The 21,632-nt window shown below is 41.9% G+C and overlaps 4 protein-coding genes across 4 annotated transcripts; all 4 read left to right on the forward strand.

The window, feature by feature from the left end:
* The first annotated feature begins 3,790 nt into the window (after nt 1-3,790).
* On the forward strand, nt 3,791-4,553 carry LOC128743741 (uncharacterized). Its single transcript, XM_053840393.1, has 3 exons — nt 3,791-3,973; nt 4,069-4,142; nt 4,198-4,553. Exons 1-3 carry the CDS (start codon nt 3,910-3,912, stop codon nt 4,369-4,371), a joined length of 312 nt encoding a protein of 103 aa, XP_053696368.1. The 5' UTR covers nt 3,791-3,909; the 3' UTR covers nt 4,372-4,553.
* A 6,483-nt stretch (nt 4,554-11,036) lies between these two features.
* LOC128740738 (trypsin-1-like) lies at nt 11,037-11,970 on the forward strand. Its single transcript, XM_053836302.1, has 4 exons — nt 11,037-11,040; nt 11,100-11,395; nt 11,461-11,610; nt 11,680-11,970. Exons 1-4 carry the CDS (start codon nt 11,037-11,039, stop codon nt 11,968-11,970), a joined length of 741 nt encoding a protein of 246 aa, XP_053692277.1.
* A 281-nt stretch (nt 11,971-12,251) lies between these two features.
* On the forward strand, nt 12,252-13,181 carry LOC128740739 (trypsin-1-like). The gene is made up of 3 exons (XM_053836303.1): nt 12,252-12,309; nt 12,372-12,679; nt 12,744-13,181. The coding sequence occupies exons 1-3, from the start codon at nt 12,252-12,254 to the stop codon at nt 13,179-13,181; spliced, it is 804 nt and encodes a 267-aa protein (XP_053692278.1).
* Nucleotides 13,182-19,880: 6,699 nt separating this feature from the next.
* LOC128740740 (trypsin-1-like) lies at nt 19,881-20,811 on the forward strand. The gene is made up of 2 exons (XM_053836304.1): nt 19,881-19,935; nt 20,048-20,811. Exons 1-2 carry the CDS (start codon nt 19,881-19,883, stop codon nt 20,809-20,811), a joined length of 819 nt encoding a protein of 272 aa, XP_053692279.1.
* The last annotated feature ends 821 nt before the right edge of the window (nt 20,812-21,632 follow it).

Here is a 21,632-nt window from a genome sequence, read left to right on the forward strand (position 1 = left end):
CCTTAGAAACGACATAGATATTGTCCTTCAAACAAACAGAACTCCAACTTTGATTACTGATTTAAAAAATGTTCCACCGACTTCCAAGCTAAAATATACACAGAATAATTGTTCAAAGTGTCCTCTGCAAGATCGAACAAGTTTTAGCTGCAACTACCTGCAACTCTGCAAGATATTTCAATAATTGTAGATCAACGTCGAGCACTGATAAACCGTCAGATTTCCGTTAATTCTACTATATTATGTTATCCCTGTTAGAAGAATCCACTGTTTATGAAGCTTTGTGCTATTACTTGTGATTAAACTCAAAGCGATGTTATTTCATATAGCGAGTAAATATTTCTTTAAAAATTAATAAACTAATAACCTCTCAAGGTCACGGAGCAAATCGTTGCTGTCCATATAATTGCCTATCGCATATTCTCTTTGTGACAAGGAGCGAATAGTCTCGTGTCTCCAGTGTGCGAAGAAAATATTACCTCTGCTTGTCGTTGTGCTTCTTCTGCGCAAGATGAGTGGTCGTATGAGAAACAGTATGCAGGCACCGTCCTGAGGGAGAGGAAACGGTTGAACAGAAAACGAAAGCAACTTGATCGTTGTGAGAAGCAGATTGCTCTGCCTCTGTATACCTAAGATGAGCAAAATGAAGCCTGGACGTAAGTGATTGAAATCTGCATAACATTCAGATAAAAAATCACTAGTTCATTGTTGAGATGAGGGGAAAACCATAAGTGCTTGAAATTGAAATTGATTTTTAGTTTTCCGTCCTTATACTAAGTAGAGGAAATAAGAACTCGTTTAAAGAAAAAATATCAGGTATTTAAGCTTTACTAAACCTTAATTGGGCCCTAAATGGTATTCACGAATACACTACGGCCGAATAAACACTTCTTATTTCTCACCTCTCATTTCTCACTTCTCATTTCTCACTTCTCATTTCTCAGTTCACGGTTCTCATTTTTCACTTCTCACTTATTATTTCTCACTGCTCACTATTTACATCTCACTTATTACTTCTCATTGTTCACTTATTACTTGTCACTTCTCATTACTCACTTCTTATTACTCACTTCTCACCACTCACTTCTCACTACTCACATCTTCAGTAGCAGGTATCAGCATTTGTGGTTCGAATAGCACTATCTTCAAAACCGTGTGGAAAATATGTTTGTTGTCCATCTTGCTCGTGTCATTATTTACCTGTGAATAAGGAAATTCTCACTGACTACTCGTTCTCACGACTCGGTTCTCATTACTTGGTTGCCTCTACTTGTTCGGCACTGCTCGTTTATTTATTTATTTTCTTCTTATTTATTTATTTGGGATAATTCATCTGTCCTTGAATTTGTCTACATGAATAAAACTCAAATTAAATAAAACCAAAACTGCGTAGCTTGTGCGCAAACGAGTGCGTTGGTTCGCCGAAATTGAACAGTTCCTCCACCTTCGAAAAAGTTCTAATGCATTCAGTAATTGGCTCGTTGTAACCGAATGCAGTCCGGTGAAACTGCGTTTGCAATAATCCCGTTGATCGCAATGGTCGTTGAGCTGCCCGGAAATTGAGCATGGTTAATAGCGTTGGAGAGTCATCCGCTCGCCGTTGATAATTTTGGCTACAAATAATGCCAAATAATGCTCATATCTCACTACTCGGTTCTCACTACTCGTTCTCTCTACATAATTCTCACTACTTACTATTTATAGCTTTATTCAACCGCAATTGGGCACCAAATGGTTTACTTGAATGCGCTGCATGGCCGAATGAACACTTCTTCTTACTTCTCACTTCTCATTACTCGGATAAACAATGGCGATGAACCAAAATGTTTCGTTGTTTTAGAAGCAAGATGCCATAAAAGCCTTATAGATGTAGCTATAGATCTAGTTGAACCGGGTCGTTGCTACGCGTTCAACATTAAGCGAATTCTTCTTTAGCAGGTAAATTTTACAAGCTCGGTATCGTACTTGTGGCTCGAGCAGCACGTTCTTCTCATTAATCAACTTGGTGCCTCTGGGGTCAGTCCCGGCGTATTGGTTAGCATTCACTCCTCTCACGCCGAGGACCCGGGTTCATATCCCAACCCCGCAGAAGTAACGAATGACCAAAAACTGGTTAAAGTGACTATAATCTAAACAAAAAAAAAACTTTGTGCCTGATAGTTCGATTTCATTCAAGTACTACCTACAAATGGTGGTAAATTCACCTAGAAAAGTCAACCAATTGTAGTAACCCTGTTATATACAGATTGAAAAAAATTGTTCGGTGATATTAGTTCATTTCTAAGAACCATGGCAAAAACAATCCAGCAACTATGCTCGATGCTTTGTACGTATTGCCAGCTCCAGCCCGGAGCGAAAAAGATAAACATCGTGAAGCACTTCGTGTCCACCGATAAAGCCAAAGAGGAGAGCGTCGAACGGAAGCCTGGTACCAGCCTCCGGACGGTGCTAAACGACCTTAAAATGCAGCGGAAGCTAAAAAGAAACACGGAGAGCACGATGGCCTCATCATTCCACGTCTTAAGTCGGGAGGTCGGAACAAACGGTTAAGAAGGCAAAATGGTTTTTTACGCGGATGCGTCAGACCAAGGTCGACCTAGCAAGAGTAACTGAAAGTGCCGGTGAAAAATATCTTACCGGTGAAGCGAGACGAGACCAACATTACGGTTAGCTGCAACGTCAGGCAAGGGGAAGAATATTTTACATCCCCCCTCAAGAAGGTACGCAATGACGTAATATAGTTATCCCACACAAAGTTACGAAGAGGGTCTTTCTACCACAAGCTTAATAGGTTGAAATTATGTATTTGTATTCTATTAAACTGTAGTATAAAATTAAGCTTTTCTTCCCCGACATCAAAAATAAGGGTACTTGCAGTTACATTTTCGGATCCATCTCCATTATTGAATTGGAACGAAAAGATGCTGTGTTATGTTGGATACCAGGTCATACCGGAATTCCAGGAAATACCGAAGCTTATACGATCACCAACAAAGGAAGAGAAAACGAAATACTTAATTGCAAGATTCCAGCAGTGGACAAGATTCAATGGTGCAGGAAGGTTCTGGAACAAGCACGAGAATCGAAGTGCTATGAAACTCGGGATGTGAAACTTAGAAAGATTAAACCATCTACGGCGGCATGGACGGACAGGAAGGATAGGCGTGAGAATAGGATCTTGACCCGGTTGAGGATCGGGCTTCGGGTATACTCTGATGACTCATGGTTGGCTGATTGAAAAACGGAAGGAGAATGCATGCCAGAACTGTGGAAATATCTATCACCATTCATTTTTGTTTGATTTTTATGTGGCTAGTCTAAAAAACCACATTATGTCGGGGACATGCTCAAACTGCCGATCGTGTTTGAAATCCATTCCATCTATGGTTAAACATTAAGGGAACGAATAACACCTAATATCTTCTGGCTATTTATTTGTAGGCTTGATAGACTTCAATTATAGAACTTTATAGATTAGAATAATTATTTAACCATTATTCAGGGAATTCGGAAAACTGAGATTCATACACTACTAGCACAGTTGTTATAAATTAGTTGTGGTAACCGATTAAGAACTAATTTCAGTTATATATAGGTTGCAACAAGCAGAAATGATAAAAGTGTGCTACTTGGATATTCCTTTCGTTAATAAGAATACAAAATATTAGTTCTATGTTATGAAAGTAAAACGCCAACCCAGCACTTCGCTAACCATTTAAAGTAGGTAACCTTATCAATTCGTTGCGTCAGCAAAGTTGCAGCCTGCCGTCTAGCAGCAGACAAGATTACTTCTTCATCTTCGCGAAAAAATTGAAATTAATTTTCTGGTTCTAGAAGCACCTCATTGCGGAAACAAGTCATTTCCAGATCGGTTGTTGGTTTGCTTGTTCAGTTCAGCGTACTTATAAAATGGAAATTACCTCAAGAGTCATCTTTTTAGTTCTGGTAGCAATAATCTCCATCACAAAAATCGGTAAGTCTCTAAGAAATGAAATTATATCAAAATTTACAACCTCGAAAAGTGGCTCATCTAACATTTTCCGCCCGCTCGACGACGACGACCGGAAGAATGCATCCCATTCCAGCGTACAGCTGACGACGGTGAATTGGTTCAGCGTCACAGCCGTGACGAACTGCTTCAAGTAAAACGCGGCAAAAGTTACCGAAATAAATGAAGTTTTTAATCCCTGCTCACAGCTCTTCCAGGAAGACGTGAAACTTTTCTCATCCAGCCATAGTAACGACATCAGCTCGGAGGAGGTATTCAAAAATGTGCTGCTGGAGATGGGTAAAAGTACTACCATAAGTCCGGTCCAGATTCAACAGATTCGAAATCTCATTGAAAAGTACACTGCCGGAACGTACCAGTGATTCGACGAGTTTCGTGCTGTTGATATGAATGGATTTGTTATTTCACTTACAAAACATGACATGATATCTAATCACGTAAAGGCTGTTAAAATCTTTGAGAATAGGTTTGTTTAATTCCATGTGATGCAAATTTCAATAGAAATAAATACATGAAACGGTACAACCGACCCACTTCAATCAAATCGTAAACCAGATTGAGATGACGGACAATAAAAGAAATCCATTAATCCGTGTATCCAATGATAAACCCTTATCGACATACAGATCGTGAAACGCGATTATATCACGGAACGGAAGCAATCAGTGGCAAATCATATTGTTCCGAGTGCACACGCCATCGGAATCGGGCCCTCGGACCGCAATAAATCAGAATCGTATCCCATTCTGTGCTCCAAATTGCTGCATTTCATCGACTTTTATTGTGATGCCTGACTGCCGACTGTCGATTGTAATGGAAGCTGCTGCAGTCAATGGACAGCTCACCGAGAGCTGTTCTGATCGCGAACGGAACCATACCGGTCGAACCATCTGTGCACGACTCATTCAATTCGCTGGCCACCCATTGAGAATAACCAAATCCGCCTGCCAGCCGGCTGACACTTTTTTCGCAGAACCGCACCAACCTCTATCTCTACCTATACCGCACCGTAATATGATTGTGCGTACAGTTTTCATTCGGTCAGTTTTTGCCGTTGGTACCATTCTGGCTATTATAATACGACAAGGAGATGCAGGTATGGTAAATACTTCACGTTCATCAATGATAAATTACTAACAGTCACCTGGCAACATAGTCCCCGTAATTCACACATGCTAAACTAATTCACTGATCCGTAAAATACAAATTGGGGAAACGAAACCATTTCGGAATTCTGCATACGATCACATTGTATTGTTATGGGCAATAAAATATTACATGAATTCCGATGGTTTCGTTTTATAGTGTATAAAATTGAGTTTAATCGAAAAAAGGGCCAAATAAAAAAAGTTAGCGCCCGTACTGGTGAATATTGGTCGTTCGACAGTATCGTATAGTAACTGGTATGGATTTTGTGACCCAAAGTAGGGAATATCTTGTTCATTTTGCGCTTATTTTCATTTAGGGTTTAATGCTAATTCTCGTCGTAGCAAGAAAAGCCACTTCAATTCTTTTCATTTCTTGGATGGATTTTAACGAATAATCTAAAAGTTCTTGTGCTGATTTGGCTCAAACACACTTCCTTTCCGATCTTACTTACTTTACTTTACTTTACTTTAGTGGCAACGGTCCGTTACCGATCCTGCGCCGAACGAATTATGGTCCTCCAGTACCGTTGGTCCTGGGCTGCCGTTCTCCAATCCCCACGAACACCAGCTGAACGTGCATCGTCTTCGACAGCACACACGCACCGGATGCAGGGTCTGCCTCGGAGTCTACGGCATCTTCCTGGTTCTCTGATGAACATAGTTTTGGCTGCTCTTTCGTCGGGCATTCTGGCCACGTGTCCACCCCACCGCAGCCTGCCACATTGCACTACCTTCGCTGTATCAGCATATTTGTATACTTGGCACAGCTCGTGATTCATGCGTCTGCGCCAAACTCCATTTTCCATTTTGCCACCAAGTATAGATCGCAGAATTTTATGCTCAAAACCCCCAAGCACTCGCCGATCAGCTTCCTTTAGCATTCATGATTCGTGTCCGTAAAGAGCCACCGGGGAGATTAGTGATCTGTAGAGCGCCAGTTTTGTGCGAATTTGCAAACTACGGAACTTCAGCTGGCTACGTAAACCGTAGAAAGCCCGATTCGCGGCTGTAACTCGTCATTTCACTTCGCGGCTTACATCGTTGTCGCATGTTACGAGGGTACCAAGGTATTTAAATTCATCCACTACTTCATATCTTTCCCCATCTAACTCCACCTTGGCACCGACAACACTTGGTCTCCCATGTTCCCTGTCAGCAACCATGTACTTCGTTTTGGCGGTGTTAATGGTAAGTCCTAATCTCGCCGCTTCCCTTTTAAAGGGCCTGGAGGCCTCTTCCACAGCTCTATGGTTGATTCCGAGGATATCGACGTCATCCGCAACCAAAAGGCATGATGATAGTTCCATTCCTTTCCACGTTTGCCCTTCGTAATGCACCTTCCAAGGCAGTGTTGAATAGCAGGTTAGAGAGTGCATCCCCTTGCTTCAGCCCATCCAACGTTACGAAAGTAGCTGAGGTCTCACCTGCTATTCTAACGCATGATTTGGATCCGTCCAGCGTCGCACGAATCAGCGTAATTAGTTTCGTCGGAACACCGTGTTCTAGCATTATCTGCCACAGCTCATTTCGTTTGACTGAATCGTACGCCGCTTTAAAGTCCACAAACAGATGGTGTGTCTGCAAGTTGTACTCCCGGAACTTATCTAGTAACTGACGCAGGGTAAACATCTCACGAAAACCTGCTTGGTACTCGCCGACGAAGGACTTCGCTAACGGTCTCAGTCTGCAGAGCAGGATACGGGAAAGCACCTTGTAGGCAGAATTGAGCAATGTAATTCTTCGATAGTTTTTACACTCCAGTCGATGTCCCTTTTTGAAAATTGGGCAAATGAGGCCATCTAACCACTTCTCCGGCATTTGTTCTTCCTCCCAGATCCTGACAATGATCCGGTGGATTGCTTCGTACAGCCGCTCGCTCCCCGCTTTTAGAAGTTCAGCCGGGATACCGTCCTTCCCAGCAGCCTTACCGTTTTTCAGCTCACTGATTGCCTTCTTAACCTCCTCCTGTGTTGGTAGCTCCACAGCTTGGTCATAGCTTACAATTCCTATCCTGTCCCTGCTGATCTCCGCGTTTACCTCTTCATTCAACAGTGTCTGGAAGTGCTCCTTCCACCTGGCTGCTACCGTCGTTTTGTCGGTAAACAGGCTGCCAGCACTATGATTGCACATTACAGGCATGGCAAAATTCCTGCATCTCACCGTTTTATAAAAACTCCGTGTGTCGTTGCTGGCGCATCGCTCCTCTGCACCGGCGAGCACGTGCTCCTCGTACTCGCATTTCTTTAGACGATGTACTCTTTTTTCCGCAGCTCTAGTCTCTCTGTACCTCTCTCTGTTTTGACGCGTTGCTGCAGTGAGCATGCGACTCCTGGCCTGGTTCTTTTCATCTGTCACTCTCTGGCATTCGACGTCAAACTAGCTTGTTACGCTGTCTTTCACGCGTCGTGCCTACCACCTCTCTAGCAGCTATTTCGATGGCCCCATGGATGTTCCTCGACAGCCATTTCATTTATATCATCTCTTTCTACCGGCTGTTCTGCGATTCGGTGGTCAAGCTTCCTGGCGTACTCCACTGCCACGCCGTCTGCCGTTAACCGCTGGATGTAGAAACGCAGCATCCTCTCAGTGCGAGCTTTCGCCGTGTTCGACAGTCTTGCGCGAATCTTACTCACTACGAGATAGTGGTTAGAGTCGATATTTGGTCCCCGAAAAGACCGTACATCGGTAACATCCGAAAAGTGTCGACCGTCAATCAAGACATGATCGATCTGAGAGCTAGAGTCTCCGTTTGGATGCCTCCAGGTGTGTTTTCGAATATTCAAGCGTGGAAAGTAGTTGCTACTGATGGCCATTCCTCTGGCCGCGGCAAAATTTATGAGCCTCAGACCGTTATCATTGGTCGACAGATAAAGGCTATGTCTTCCAGTGACTGGACGGAAAAAACCCTCCCTTCCGATCTACGCATTTGCATCTCCGATGATGATTTTCACGTCGTATTTTGGGCACTCTCCATAGATGCTCTCAAACCTGTTGTAAAACTCGTCGTTAGTATTATCGGATTTATCATTTGTCGGTGCGTATAAGTTGATTAGACTGTAGTTGAAGAATTTGCCCTTAATTCTCAACACGCATATACGGTCATCTACGGGCCTCCACCGGATAACTCGTTGCTTTTGTTTTCCCAACACTACGAAACCGATTCCATGGTCTGCTTTTTTGCCGCCACTGTAGTAGATGTGGTACTTGACAGAAATGCCTGCAATAGGGTCTACTGCACGAAACTCTCTTTCTCTGAAATTTGTCCATCGAACTTCCTGAATAGCAGCGATCTCCACTCCGAGTTAAAGTAGCTCTCGAGCAAGCAAGCCAGCCCGTGCCGGTTCATGGAGAGTTCGGACATTCCAGGTACCAATTTTCCAATCGATATCCCTTAATCGTTTTCATGTCCCTTGCCGTGTCCTACACCGTTTGTTCCGTCTTGAATTTTTTTCTTCGTTGTTCGTGGTAATTGAGTTTTTCGGTATACTACCTCACCGGAGTCGCGGTACCTTCATCCCGCTGATGGGTCTGCCATCTTAGGTATAGCTTGCGGGATACAGCATTTCATATTCAGCCGCCCGTTCCAAGACAGACGCTGTGTGAGCCGCCCTTCAACTGGAGAACAGGCGCTCTAGTTCACACCTCCTAGCTTACCTGCTCCAGTAAGTACATGAAGCATTTCCAGGTAAGGCCATCGACCGTCATCATTTAACTTAGATCTGCGTGGGGGCGCTAGGTGGGAGCTTGAGAGAGCCAGAGCTGTATTTGACGCTCCTTCCAGGTAACTCTCTTCATTTCATACCCATCTTCCGATCTATGTACTTTAATTTCACTAAAAAGTGCTTATTATAAGCATTTTATTGAAATTACCGTTTTTAAATCCGTCCATCCAAATTTTCCTTCGCCCGAACTAAAAATCACAAGAATGCATGTACCTAGGGGTTTCCAGTAAGGCATATAAGTGTGTAGGATTATAGATTATTTTTGTAATCTTTTGTGTCTTAATAATTTTCTTTTTGGCACAAATTATTTTTTTGTAAGTCATACTTTTTTAATTTTAGGCAGGATTTTTTTCAAATTCCCGTCGTAATAAGTCATTCTAATTTTCATCATTTGTTGGATGGATTTAATGAATACTCCAAAAGTTCCTGTGCTGATTTGACTAAAACACACTTACCTTTCGATCCGTGAACTTTGAAATCAATGAAAAGCGATTATTAAAGCATATTATTGAAATTACGCAACTGACTTTATTTCTAAAATTCGTCGTACCGTTTTAAAATCCGTCCATCAAAATTTTTCATCGTCCGAACTAAAAATCACAACAATGTTTAAAAAGCTCACGCGCATGTATTTGTGTAGGACGACATGACAAATGTTATTCTACAAAATTTCTGCACGTCAGGCTAGTTTTCCTGGCTGTAGAATAACGCCAATGCCTTGCGTGAGTTATTTTCATTTCTGAATGATGGAAATTAAAACGATTAGTCGATATTGTCTTTTTCGTCGCTCGAAAGTAGGAGGAAAGTAGGAAATTTGGCTGGTAGGACTTTTTTAATGATAAAAAGCATTTAAATAGATCTCAGCTCGCTTTGATTGATCGCGTATGATACACAACTAACTAAAATATTAGGGAATAACTAGTTTTGCATTGTGTGTCATAAAAATGCTGACATTTTTAATAATTTGTATTGGATAGGACGAGAATAGGCAATTACGACGATGTAGCAACATACCCTATCATAAATGTTTTCTGTTTTAATTTTTTTGATCACCGTATATTTATGTTGTGGCTTTCGGGTTGATGTTTCTCGGTGAAAATTCAAATTTATAACTTTTTTAAACTACGTTTCGGCTTACTGTTTTTACTCAGCCATCATCAGATTAAACAATATTTATAGTCAATTAGGAAACACTAAACTTTTGTTGTCCGCTGTTTCTTCTATGACGACGCTGTTCGCGTCGTGTGCGGTTCTCTTCTCCGCACACGACGCGAACAGCGTCGTCATAGAAGAAACAGCGGACAACAAAAGTTTAGTGTTTCCTAATTGACTATAAATATTGTTTAATCTGATGATGGCTGAGTAAAAACAGTAAGCCGAAACGTAGTTTAAAAAAGTTATAAATTTGAATTTTCACCGAGAAACATCAACCCGAAAGCCACAACATAAATGTTTTCTATTATTGAATAATTTACCCAGAAGTTAGAAAATTCCCTTCATTGATTTTTTTCGCTGATGATGATGATGATGATGATGATGATGATGATGATGATGATGATGATGATGATGATAATGATAATGATAATGATGATGATGATGATGATGATGATGATGATGATGATGATGATGATGATGATGATGATGATGATGATGATGATGATGATGATGATGATGATGATGATGATGATGATGATGATGATGATGATGATGATGATGATGATGATGATGTACATGTACAGGCAAGAAGTGTAGAATTCATCTCGTGTCAAAAAATTGAGTAGTTGCAGATATGATTCATTTAAAAACTCAAAGTAAATTCACTGAAGTTTTTGGAGCGTTTTAGTAGAATACGAAACCTGAAATTAAATAAAAAAGAAAACTTTCCATTTAAATTCTACTATTTATATTTATTCGTGATAGATACGTATTTCGCCTACGACTTCCAGGCTTCATCAGTTCGAGTTCTAGTTCGAAAAGAGACACTGACGTATCTGTCACGAGTAAATATAAAGCGTAGAATGCAATTGGAAAGTTTTCTTTTTTATTTATTTTAAGTTAAAGTAAATACTACAGTGTATTGGGTTAACGACAAAGCTTTTCGCAACAATTTATCGATTTAATTTTTTGTCAATTTATTTCTGAATACTCACGTTCGGTATGCGTTAGAAGAAAAAAATCAATACACTATAAACCACACCTGTACCGATTCATTAATTCCAGACGAACCGCCCAGCACACGCATCGTAGGAGGTACCGACATTAGCATTTCCGAAATCCCATTCATTTGCTCCATTCGGAAGCTGGAAAAAATCGGTCACTGGAGCTGGGCCCGTGTGCATCTTTGTGGCAGCACGGTAGTGACCGAACGATGGCAGCTTACCTCCGCTCATTGTGTATTCGAGAAAGAGCTAGCCAGTTTGCTGATTGTTTGCGGACTTCGGCAGGTGAGATCCCTCGAACGAATTGAAATGGAACCCGACTATGCCGACGGTCAGAAGGGCAACGATTTGGCACTGGTACGTCCAATCTGACAAAACTGATTGACGAGTCAATCTTACTCACATTTCGGTTCTAATTAAAGATGCTGCTCAAGAAACCGTTGGTATTCACCGTAAACGTGCAACCAATTCCCCTTTTTGCTCAACCTATTTTACCATTCAGTGTGGCAGCGATAGTTGGCTACGGATTGAGTTCGGATGGCACCGATGCATGGTCGACTAGTGGATTAAAGGTATGTTTTTATTTTCTTTCCCCTAATTTCGATAGAAAAAAAGCAATAACCTTTTTCTTCATTCGTGAGGCGGCAATCGTACCGATTCTTACATTCGACGAATGTAGCAAACGCTTGGGAACCTTGGCTGCGTATCTTACTAGCGATACTATTTGCACCGATAACGGATTATCGGCGTCTGGAGCTTGCCTGGGCGATTCGGGAGGACCGGTCATAGTTGCTACCGAGCTACAGTCATTCAATTTGCTAGCAATACCTGCCTGGACTGTCACTCCATGCGGAAGTGGACCTTCGATGCACACACTAATTTCATCTCATATCGATTGGATTTTGAACATTATCACTCCCAACTTGAAATGATTAGGAATGAATAAATGACGAGCATCACGGCTAATCACTTTTATTTTTGTGATAACAAATTGAACCATAGGGGAATTTCAGGCAGTGGGGAACGACAATCAATCTCCAGCAACGAAATAATTTCAGACTGTTATCTAAATTTGGTAAAAAACATTATTTCACAATGCGCCAATCAACGATAACGATAAATCTCCAAGCGGATGATATTTCAACGCTTTAAGAATTAATGATTTAGTTCCAATCCGACTCACAAAGCTGCCTAGTCAACAACAAATTTCGAAATGTTCAAAGTGATCGTTCTCGGTTTGTGCATCGCCGCTGCAACGGCAGCCAGCATTGGTACTAGAGGAATATCTTTAACTTTTGTTTAGACTTTCAAATAGATTTTCCCTTTTCTCAAGGCGATAGCAAGAATTCTCGGATAGTTGGTGGTGTCGATGCATTACCAAACGAGTATCCATACGTTGTGACGATCCAGCGAAATTTCGTCCTCTGGTCTAGCCACGTTTGCGGAGGCAGTATCCTGAATGGTTTCCACGTACTCTCTTCCGCAAGCTGTTTCTTCAACAACCTAAGCGCTAGATATCGAGTCCAAGCAGGAAAACTGAGGTTGAATGCGGTCGAAGCAACAGAGCAGACAATCAACGTCCAGCGAATCACAATACATCCTGGTTACAATGGTGGTATCAGCTCCTATGATATTTCCATCGTAAGTTTCACTATTCGATCCGTGTGCAAATTAAGTTCTTGGGAGTGATATCCATATTTTTTAGCTCCGTTTGGCATCACCCTTCGGTTTCACTAGCAGCATTCAGCCGGTCGCACTGCCAACGATCGACTCCATTCCTAGTGGCGTCGTACGTACCGCTGGATGGGGTTCCACATCGTTGGGTCTGCTGCCCAGTATGCCCAATCATCTACAGCAGACTCGACTAGCCGTTGTTCCGAATCTGGAGTGCCAAATCCTACTGGGAGGACCGGGCATCGGACCGATTACCGAAAATGACGTTTGTTTGGGTCCGCTAACCGGTGGAATTAGTACCTGCGACGGTGATTCCGGCAATCCAGTCGTACAAGTAGTTGGACAGCAAAACGTCCAGGTTGGAGTAACCTCCTGGTACGTGCGGCCATGCGGCTATGCTGGAATACCTTCGGTTAGCGTACGTGTTTCTGCGTTCATCGAATGGATTAACCTTAATGCCGATTTTTGAATGACACGTGATAGCAATTAAAAGTTTGCACAGATAATCAAAGAAACAATATTTGGATTAGATATCACATCAATGCAATGCGGTAGTGTGTTTAATCTGTTTACGGTTTACAATGACTATAAAGGTTTGCGCAGTCTTTAACAAATCAAAATTCTACGGAAGATCCCTCTTTCAACCTAGTTAACTGTGTTACACATTAAGTTACACAAAAAACTACTAACAGCTAACTTGAAGCGGATCTTTCAATTGGAAGTGGGGACAATTTATTAAATAACCTGGCAATTCCAAGACATCAAAGTCCACAAAACATTAGCTATGTATGGTAGAAAAATATGATTTTTTATCATTAAAATGTCGTTTAAAGTGAGTTAAAATAGGAGATCTAGTTTTCACAGTTTGTAGAACATCAGAAAACCTCTCTTGACCATGGTGAGTATAGACACTATGCTGCTGTATACACCATGCTCTTGACTAACCTTCGTGTCGTTTTTTTCTAACAAGAAGAAATTTTATTCTGAAAATAAATTTGAAATGAATCCCACTCGCATTTGGACACAGGCAGGGTATATGACACATTCCAGCGTTACGTGACACTATCCCTACTATGCAGATCGGTTCCTGTTTCATCAAATCCCTGGTATTCTAGTGGAGAATAAAGTACTCTCTAAACAACTATTTTAGATGGTATATTCCTGGTGAAACAGGAAGCGATTCACACGGTAACAATGCGTACTAATTGTGTCCCGTAACGCTGGAATATGTCATATACTAATACAGGGGTAATTTATTACTTAAGAACAGCATGAATGACCCAATCCCAGCCAAGAATATCATTTACCTTAGTTGAAAAACTCAGGTTCAATCGATTTGGTAGTTGTAGAAGAACCGCACTGCAGATTAAACAAACACCAATAAACCAATTTTGACGTTTTTTTTACAATGGTAGTCTTTCCAATAAACAAAAGTCAAAAAGAATAGTAGAAGAAAGCAATGAAAATAGTGTTCTAAAGTATTCCTAAGGCGGGACAAGAGCAAAAACAATTAGGTAAAGAACAGTCGTTGAGAGAGCGCTTACTAGGTTCGTAGTTCGTTGCCTTTTGCCAAGGTTGAACCAGGGGTTAAAGCGAGCCAACCGGTTTCGAACCCAACTTTTCTCGAAAGCTCCTACGATTCGCCAATATTGCGGTACCCTTGAACCAATGGTCCAGATGAGTGCTGAATCATATCAATTATTAGTTCCAGTGCTTTTGATAAAGGTATTGTTGATTTCTGGTACTTTATCAGAACACTTTACTGTCAGGCAAACAGGCAAAAGAAATGCTGCCAACATAACAGAAAAAGTAGTTCAACTGTCCAAACTTTGCTTGGAAACAATAATAAACACAAATGAGGTTGCCATCTTTAGGAGATTAGAAATACGTATTCAATTCCCGCTGAAAATAATTCGCTGAAACAAATTGCATCATACACTCGAGTCGCTCTTCATGCGAGAAAAAAAGGTTTCATGTTTTCTATCCAGCTTTTTACGAGCCATAATATTTGACATTTCCTTAATACATCGCACGTTTTGTTTCCGCACGTTCACGGTAAAACCCAAGGAACGTACGAAAAGAAAACGTTCGATGTATTGCTAAAATGTCAAATATTATGGCTCGTAAAAAGCTGGATAAACTCGCATAAAAAGTGACGTCTTTGCACACTGGGTTTCTTCTTTGTGAAAATTCATTTAAAATCTCGTTTGATTATTTTATTGCGCCTGCTGACAGAGATGGAGGGCTTTTTCGAGTTTCGTTGGTCCTCCAGCGAGACAGGAGACAGGAGAATAGAACAGCAGGCCTTGAGAGCCTACAGCAAGAAAAATTATTAACCAATGAATGAGGAATGAAAAATTCGAATCATGGAACATTTGGAATAGACCCATGCGAAAAAAGACTATAGATTGAAGGTTCGGGATGTGGAACTGCCGATCTCTCAACTTCCAAGGGAGCTCTCGAGTGCTCTTCGACGTATTTAAGAGCGTTGTTGCGCTGCAGGAGGTGTGCTGGAAGGACTCAATGATACGTACGCTCAGAGATGGACACATACCATCCACCAAAGTTGCAGCAACACACAAGAGCTTGGTACAGCTTTCATAGTGATGGACAAGAAGCGGAAATCAATCCTCGAATGTACAGATTGAGTATCAAGGGCTACAGTCCGTTCTTCAACATAAGCATCATCGACGTGCATAGCGCTTACCTCAGAAATACCGAAAACGACAAGGAGGAATTCTTTGCGCAGATGAAGTGTGAATACGACCAGTGCCCAAAACATGATATCAAGATCGTCATCGGAGATTTCAATGCTCAGGTCGGCCAGGAGGAGGAATACAAACCGGTGATTGGAGGGTTCAGCGCACACCAGTTAGCCAATGAAATGGGCCTAAGACTTATCGACCTTGCCGCCTCCAAGAATATTACCGTACGTAGTACCTTCTTCCAGCATAAACTCCTACACAAGAACACCTGGAGATCACCAGATCAGACAGAATTTTTGAACCTCCCAGTTGGCCTCGAGGTAAGACGCTGCTCTAATAAGCCAGTCGTCGTATGTTCGAATCTCGGCTGGGAGAGGCTGTTAGAGTCAATCGGATCGTAGCACTGACCCCGCACTGTCCTGTATTCTAACAGCTGGTTGCGAAGTCTGTCGTATAAAAACAAAAGGTCAAATATGGATAACGGAATTAGCACCCAGGTTATTCACAACAGAGAGTTTTTAGGTACCTTAACCATCAATAGGTTCGGGTCAATGTTCGCGCTTCGATAGGATCTGAATTATGTCTGAGAAATGGCGATTCGAGATCATAACTTGGTCGCTCTGTTATGATTATGAGCGACCAAGTTATGATCTCGAATCGCCATTTCTCAATGCCGCCTACAAAGTACTGTTTCAAATTGTTTTCCGCCAACTATCACCAATTGCGGAATTTATCAAACTGGTTTCGTTGAACAACAGATCGAATATTTACATTGCGGTAGATCCTCCAAAAATACCGTGAATATGGAGTTCAAAACTGCATACGATACTATCGAGCTAATAGAGCTATGGAAAATCATAGACGAGAACAGCTCCCTGAGAAAGCGAATGAAACTGATTCAATCTACGATGGATGGTACAGAGTGCTGTGCTCGGATTTCGAGTGGACTGTCATGTTTATTTGAATCACACAGAGCGCGTCGTCAAGGTGATGGTCTCTTATGCCTGTTGTTCAACATATCGCTAAAAGGTGTTATGATCTGAGCGGATATCAACCCGAGAGGCACAATCTTCAACAAATCTGGTCAATTCGTCTACTTAATCGACAATGCGACGACATGGACATTATCGGCAGAACATCTGTGGCGGTGGGTAAACAAACCCCACTGTCACAAAAGTCATTCCCATACATTTTTCGTGTAGCCAACATCTCATCTAGCCCACAACAAACTTTGCCTCGGATAAAATGTATTTGTGAGTAACCCGCTCTAACTTTAGCCCCGGATAAATGTGTATTGGTAAGCGCCCGAACAAAGTTGGTGTTTTTTTTTCTTTTTGTATCGGACGTGTAGGAAGCGTAAAAAGATGTTAGTCGCTTCTTTACCCTTCAGTTTCATATGCCTGGGTAAACAGTACACGGTGCACCACTAAAGTACACACTAAAGCGCGAAGCAGAAACGATTGGATTATAGATAAATATGTCCAAAACAAAATGCATGCTGGACAGCTGCACCAAGTCCGACCAACACCACTTGGACAGTAGTGTAACGATCGATGGCGATGAGATAGAAGTAGTTGGTAGAATTTGTTTAACTTCGAACTGTGGTGACGACGGACATTGACACCAACCAGGAGATTCGAAGGCGTATCATCAGCGAAAATCGAGCTGAAACCTGGACAATGCTCTAGAACAGTGGTGCCCAGGCATAGGCATGGTGCGGGCCAAATCAGATCGCCCATGAATGCCGCGGGCCGCAATAACCTCTGGCCATTCCAGTGCATAACATAATGAAAAATATGCGACAGCAAAAACCATTTTCTAGAAATCACCCCAGGATTTAAACCGGAAAGCATTCCGATTCACAACATGCACGAGACCATACAACTAAACTGAGTGACTACTATGTCATCAAAAAATTTTCTCATAAGTCTACCATCTCTCAAATCAGTCCGCGGGCCGCACGAATCATCTCGAAGGGCCACATGCGGCCCGCGGGCCGCAGTTTGGCCATCACTGCTCTAGAAGGACCTGCGAGTGCTCGGAGCTTTCGAAAGACGAATGGTAAAAACGATCTTCGGCGGCATACAGCCTGCACGGTACAGTAGAACGAAATATGAAGGAACTATGAACCATGAACCCGTACAGTACTGTGGTGAACTACTGCAACTAGCAACTACCCTGCAATGATGGTGTTTGCTTAAAATCCGATAGGAACAAGATGACCAGGAATAAGATGTAGTGAGTAAGATAGTTAAACTATGAGTAGCGAGATCTGGCGGTGTGTACATTGTGTCCAAGGAATTGAAGAATGTCCAAAAAAATGGGGCTATTGAAAGAGGCAGGATAGACATTGAAGATGATGAAAAGGTTGTAAATCTTCCTACCTTATCACGAGGTGCAGTGAGCAGTCAATATGCTTAGAACAGCAAGACGGTTGGCAAGCATGACGGATGACTTGTTCGTGATATGATGTTGAATGGTCAAACTTAGTGTTCAACGCTGTCAGATAACAATATCACGAAATCTCAGTTTCACGATTCGATATCAATATCCTTGGTGTTAAACGAAAAATTATCTTAGAGTCTTTTGGACTCCTTAAGGCTCATCATAAATTCTGCTAAAATGACGTACAAGCTAACAGCGTGATAGCCCATCAAAAGTTGATCCTGTAATGTCCAAAAAAATATTTTTTAAATAATTTTTAAATTATTTAGCTAATTCAACTGTTTTAAGCAATCGTTTCCAGTCAGCTCGGTCTTGGGCCAGTCGTCGCCCATTTCCCGAATCACTTTCGACTTGGTCGAACCATCTTGCATTCTGAGCCACCCTGTTCCTGGTGCCGGTGGAATTGTTGAAAAGAACTGTTTTCGTCGCACGGTCTACCGGCATCTTTACGACGTGTCCGGCCCACCGTAATCTATTGACCTTCGCCAGATGTACGACGGGAATCTCTCCAATCAGTATCTGTAGCTCGTGATTTATACGTCTCCACCACTCTGCCGTATCGATACCCGCTCGTCGGATCGCCCCTTCCAGAGCGATTTTGAACAGTATGCAGGATAAGCCGTTACCTCGCCGCGACTCGAAGGGACTTGAGAGTACCCCCGAGATCCGGAAAGCTGGTCACGATCGACTGTATCGCATGCTGCTTTGAAATGAATAAAAATGTAATACGTGGCCACGTTATACTTCCGACATTTCTGCAAGATCGGGTGGTGTGAAGCTTATTCAACTACTGTATAACTATTACCCGAGGAACAAGCACTTGATAGGCTGTTACATACTTTTGAAGTAATTCGGGTACCGGGTGAATGTAGGTATATGTGATTGCGATTGGGAATGTGAGAAGAAAAGTACGGGTTACATAAATAACTAACCTTAGCAAAACCGTGAAAAACTCGTCCTTATCAAGAAGCTCATTCTCGCGGTGGTGCCTTATGGTCATGAAGCATGGACTTTCTACGAAGCCGATATGAACTACAAAATATATCAGGCGTACAAATCTGCGGAAATAGCATGGTTAAGATACATTTTCATTCCAAGTGAATCCGAGAAGAACATTTCAGTTTCCCCAATCGAATAAAATCCGTGACAACCCTGAACAATTTATTAGTGGGACGATAAAAACTGAATCAAAATCAATTCTGCTCACCTGTGATCGTTAAACATTAATTGAATCAAGATTAGATTAACTTTAGTCGTCATTATTGAGCTTGCTTTAGCGCTGTTATCATACCAAACCTTAAACGCCCTACTGTTTGCGTAAGCAACACGCGATACAGTTATCACCATACCACAGCTCACAAGTTTTAGCGTGAGCAGTGACTTAGCACAAGATATCAATCATAATTCTTGTTTGAAAAATACATATTTTGTAAAAAAAACTCCAATAATGAGAATATTTAAAACTTATAAACATGTTTACTGTTTACAACCTAAAGAGGTTGTATTTCGCATCTAAATATCTTTCAAAATTTCCAATCAAGACGGAAAATCCAATTCGGTCCATCCGGTAATCGATAATATTTCTCAATTACTCAAGGATGGCTAAGGGTGTCAAAAATCATGCTATTTGTACTGAATCGTGACTTAAAGGCAATAATGTTCATTCAGAAACTAACCGCGAAATATTAGCCATTGGTATTTCCTGTAAAACCTCAAGAAGTTTCCCAAATATGTTTTGGGATATTCCCACGCCCACTGCTACGCAAAGGTAGCGATATACAGACAATAAAAGTTTCTGAGATAAACCTTATCAGTCCTACGCCATGCCATTTCGTCTTGGCTTAGCTTAGCAGTAGCGTTACAATCCAATTCGCTTAACGCGGTGACGATTGAAGTGATCCTAATCAAGCAATTGCCCAAAACGCAGGAAAATACTCAAAATCTGTCTGATATATGAATTGGAAGGCCACATATAAATGGTCCTAACAATCTACAGTCTCGACAGTCACTCTGCAATCATGAAACTGGTGGGTCTAGTTGTTTGCTTAGTAGCTGCTGTTGCAGCTGCTCCTGGTACGTACCCTAATCCAATTCAGCATTTCCTTTTAGCACCATTCAAATACATAATTATTTAGTGTCCAGTATAAGGTTTGAGTGGTAACAATTTGATTTTTCTCTCTCACAGGTCGTGATCACATCGAGCTGGCCCGTGGTGGACGTGTTGTCGGAGGTATCAACGCGCTACCCCATGAGTTCCCAAGCATCGTATCTCTTCAACGCTTGATCCTCACAACATCCGCCCACATATGCGGTGGTACTATTGTCAGCCAGCGATGGGCCATGACTGCCGCTCATTGTATTACTGAGTCACCCGAAGGAGCCCGCTTCGCTGTCTGGGCTGGAACACATAACATTGCTTCAGCTGAAGCAAACAGACAAGTAATCAATGTCGATGAGCATATCGTGCATCCCGAGTATCTCGGAGGAGTTAACCCATCTGATATCGCTGTTCTGCGTCTGGTGAGCTATCTGAACTACAACGATTTTGTGCAACCTGCTGTGCTACCTGTTCAAGGCGATTATGCCGTCCCTGGACCGGCGACTCTCGCCGGATGGGGTAGCACATCTAGTGGAACCGTACCCAGTATGCCGTCGATCCTACAAAAGGTACAGAAACCGATCATCACTTATGCTGAATGCGAACAAGCGAATGGTGGACCGGGAAATTCTCCGCTCGGCGAAAGCAACGTGTGCACGGGACCGCTAACCGGTGGAGTTTCCGCCTGCTCGGGTGACTCTGGTGGCCCACTGTACGTCATCGAGAATGGTTCTCAGAAACAGGTCGGTATTGTTTCCTGGGGATGGATGCCATGCGGTACAATTGGTCGCCCATCAGTATACGTAGGCGTAGCAAGCTATCGCTCTTGGATTGATCAAAACATTGACTAAAGATTTGATTACATGGTTAAAAACAATAAACGAATAGCAGTAATGCAATTGGTTTTATTCTTTTATAGCGTGTAAATATTAAATTTCTTTGGTTACAACAACCTTTTCTGAATCGGTTAGTTTCACCATTCAAACCCAATTTCAATTTAAGGGGAAACGGAAAATGGCTTAAAAATGGCTGGATAAATGGCTACCGTACGATGCATGCATTGTTTTGTACCTTAAAAATTCATATGTATTGGCAGAGCACGTAATCAGTGCTTCTAGTGCTGTTATAATTTCCTAAAACTTTTCATTCCATTTATCGACCCGGTCCTTAAGGAGACACCAAATGTGGCTAACGTTATTGTGTTAGAGCGACAAACACTGTACTGTACATTTCATGTGGTCGTTAAAAACCCAAACGTTTATTTGAATGTTGCATTAATATTGGTAATATATGTCAAATGGCAGAGCTTGCAAACATAAACACAGCTGATCCGCAGCCAACCGCACCGACTACGAACATCCCGAAATATGGTTTATTTTCTTTATCAAGACATTCCGATTTATCTAAGATTTGCTGCAGCAATCCTATTGATCCTATGCATTCAATAGGATGGCCAATTAATCCGTCTGCATTGAAGGCGAGTTTTGGATTGCTGGTCAGCTGTTAATTTGTTTACTTTCTCTAAGCTTCTCGATGCGCTAAAAGCAGAAAGCTCTTTAAAAGCTCATTGATGTGGCGAAAGTTTGAGACCGTGGTGCAGTTTTTTTCGGAAAGCGCTAGTGCAACGTAATATGTGCGCAACCAAATATCTTTGAACTAATTCTAGATTATA

The sequence above is a fragment of the Sabethes cyaneus genome, chromosome 3 (assembly GCF_943734655.1).
Source record: "Sabethes cyaneus chromosome 3, idSabCyanKW18_F2, whole genome shotgun sequence".
In the NCBI taxonomy this organism is placed as follows: domain Eukaryota; kingdom Metazoa; phylum Arthropoda; class Insecta; order Diptera; family Culicidae; genus Sabethes; species Sabethes cyaneus.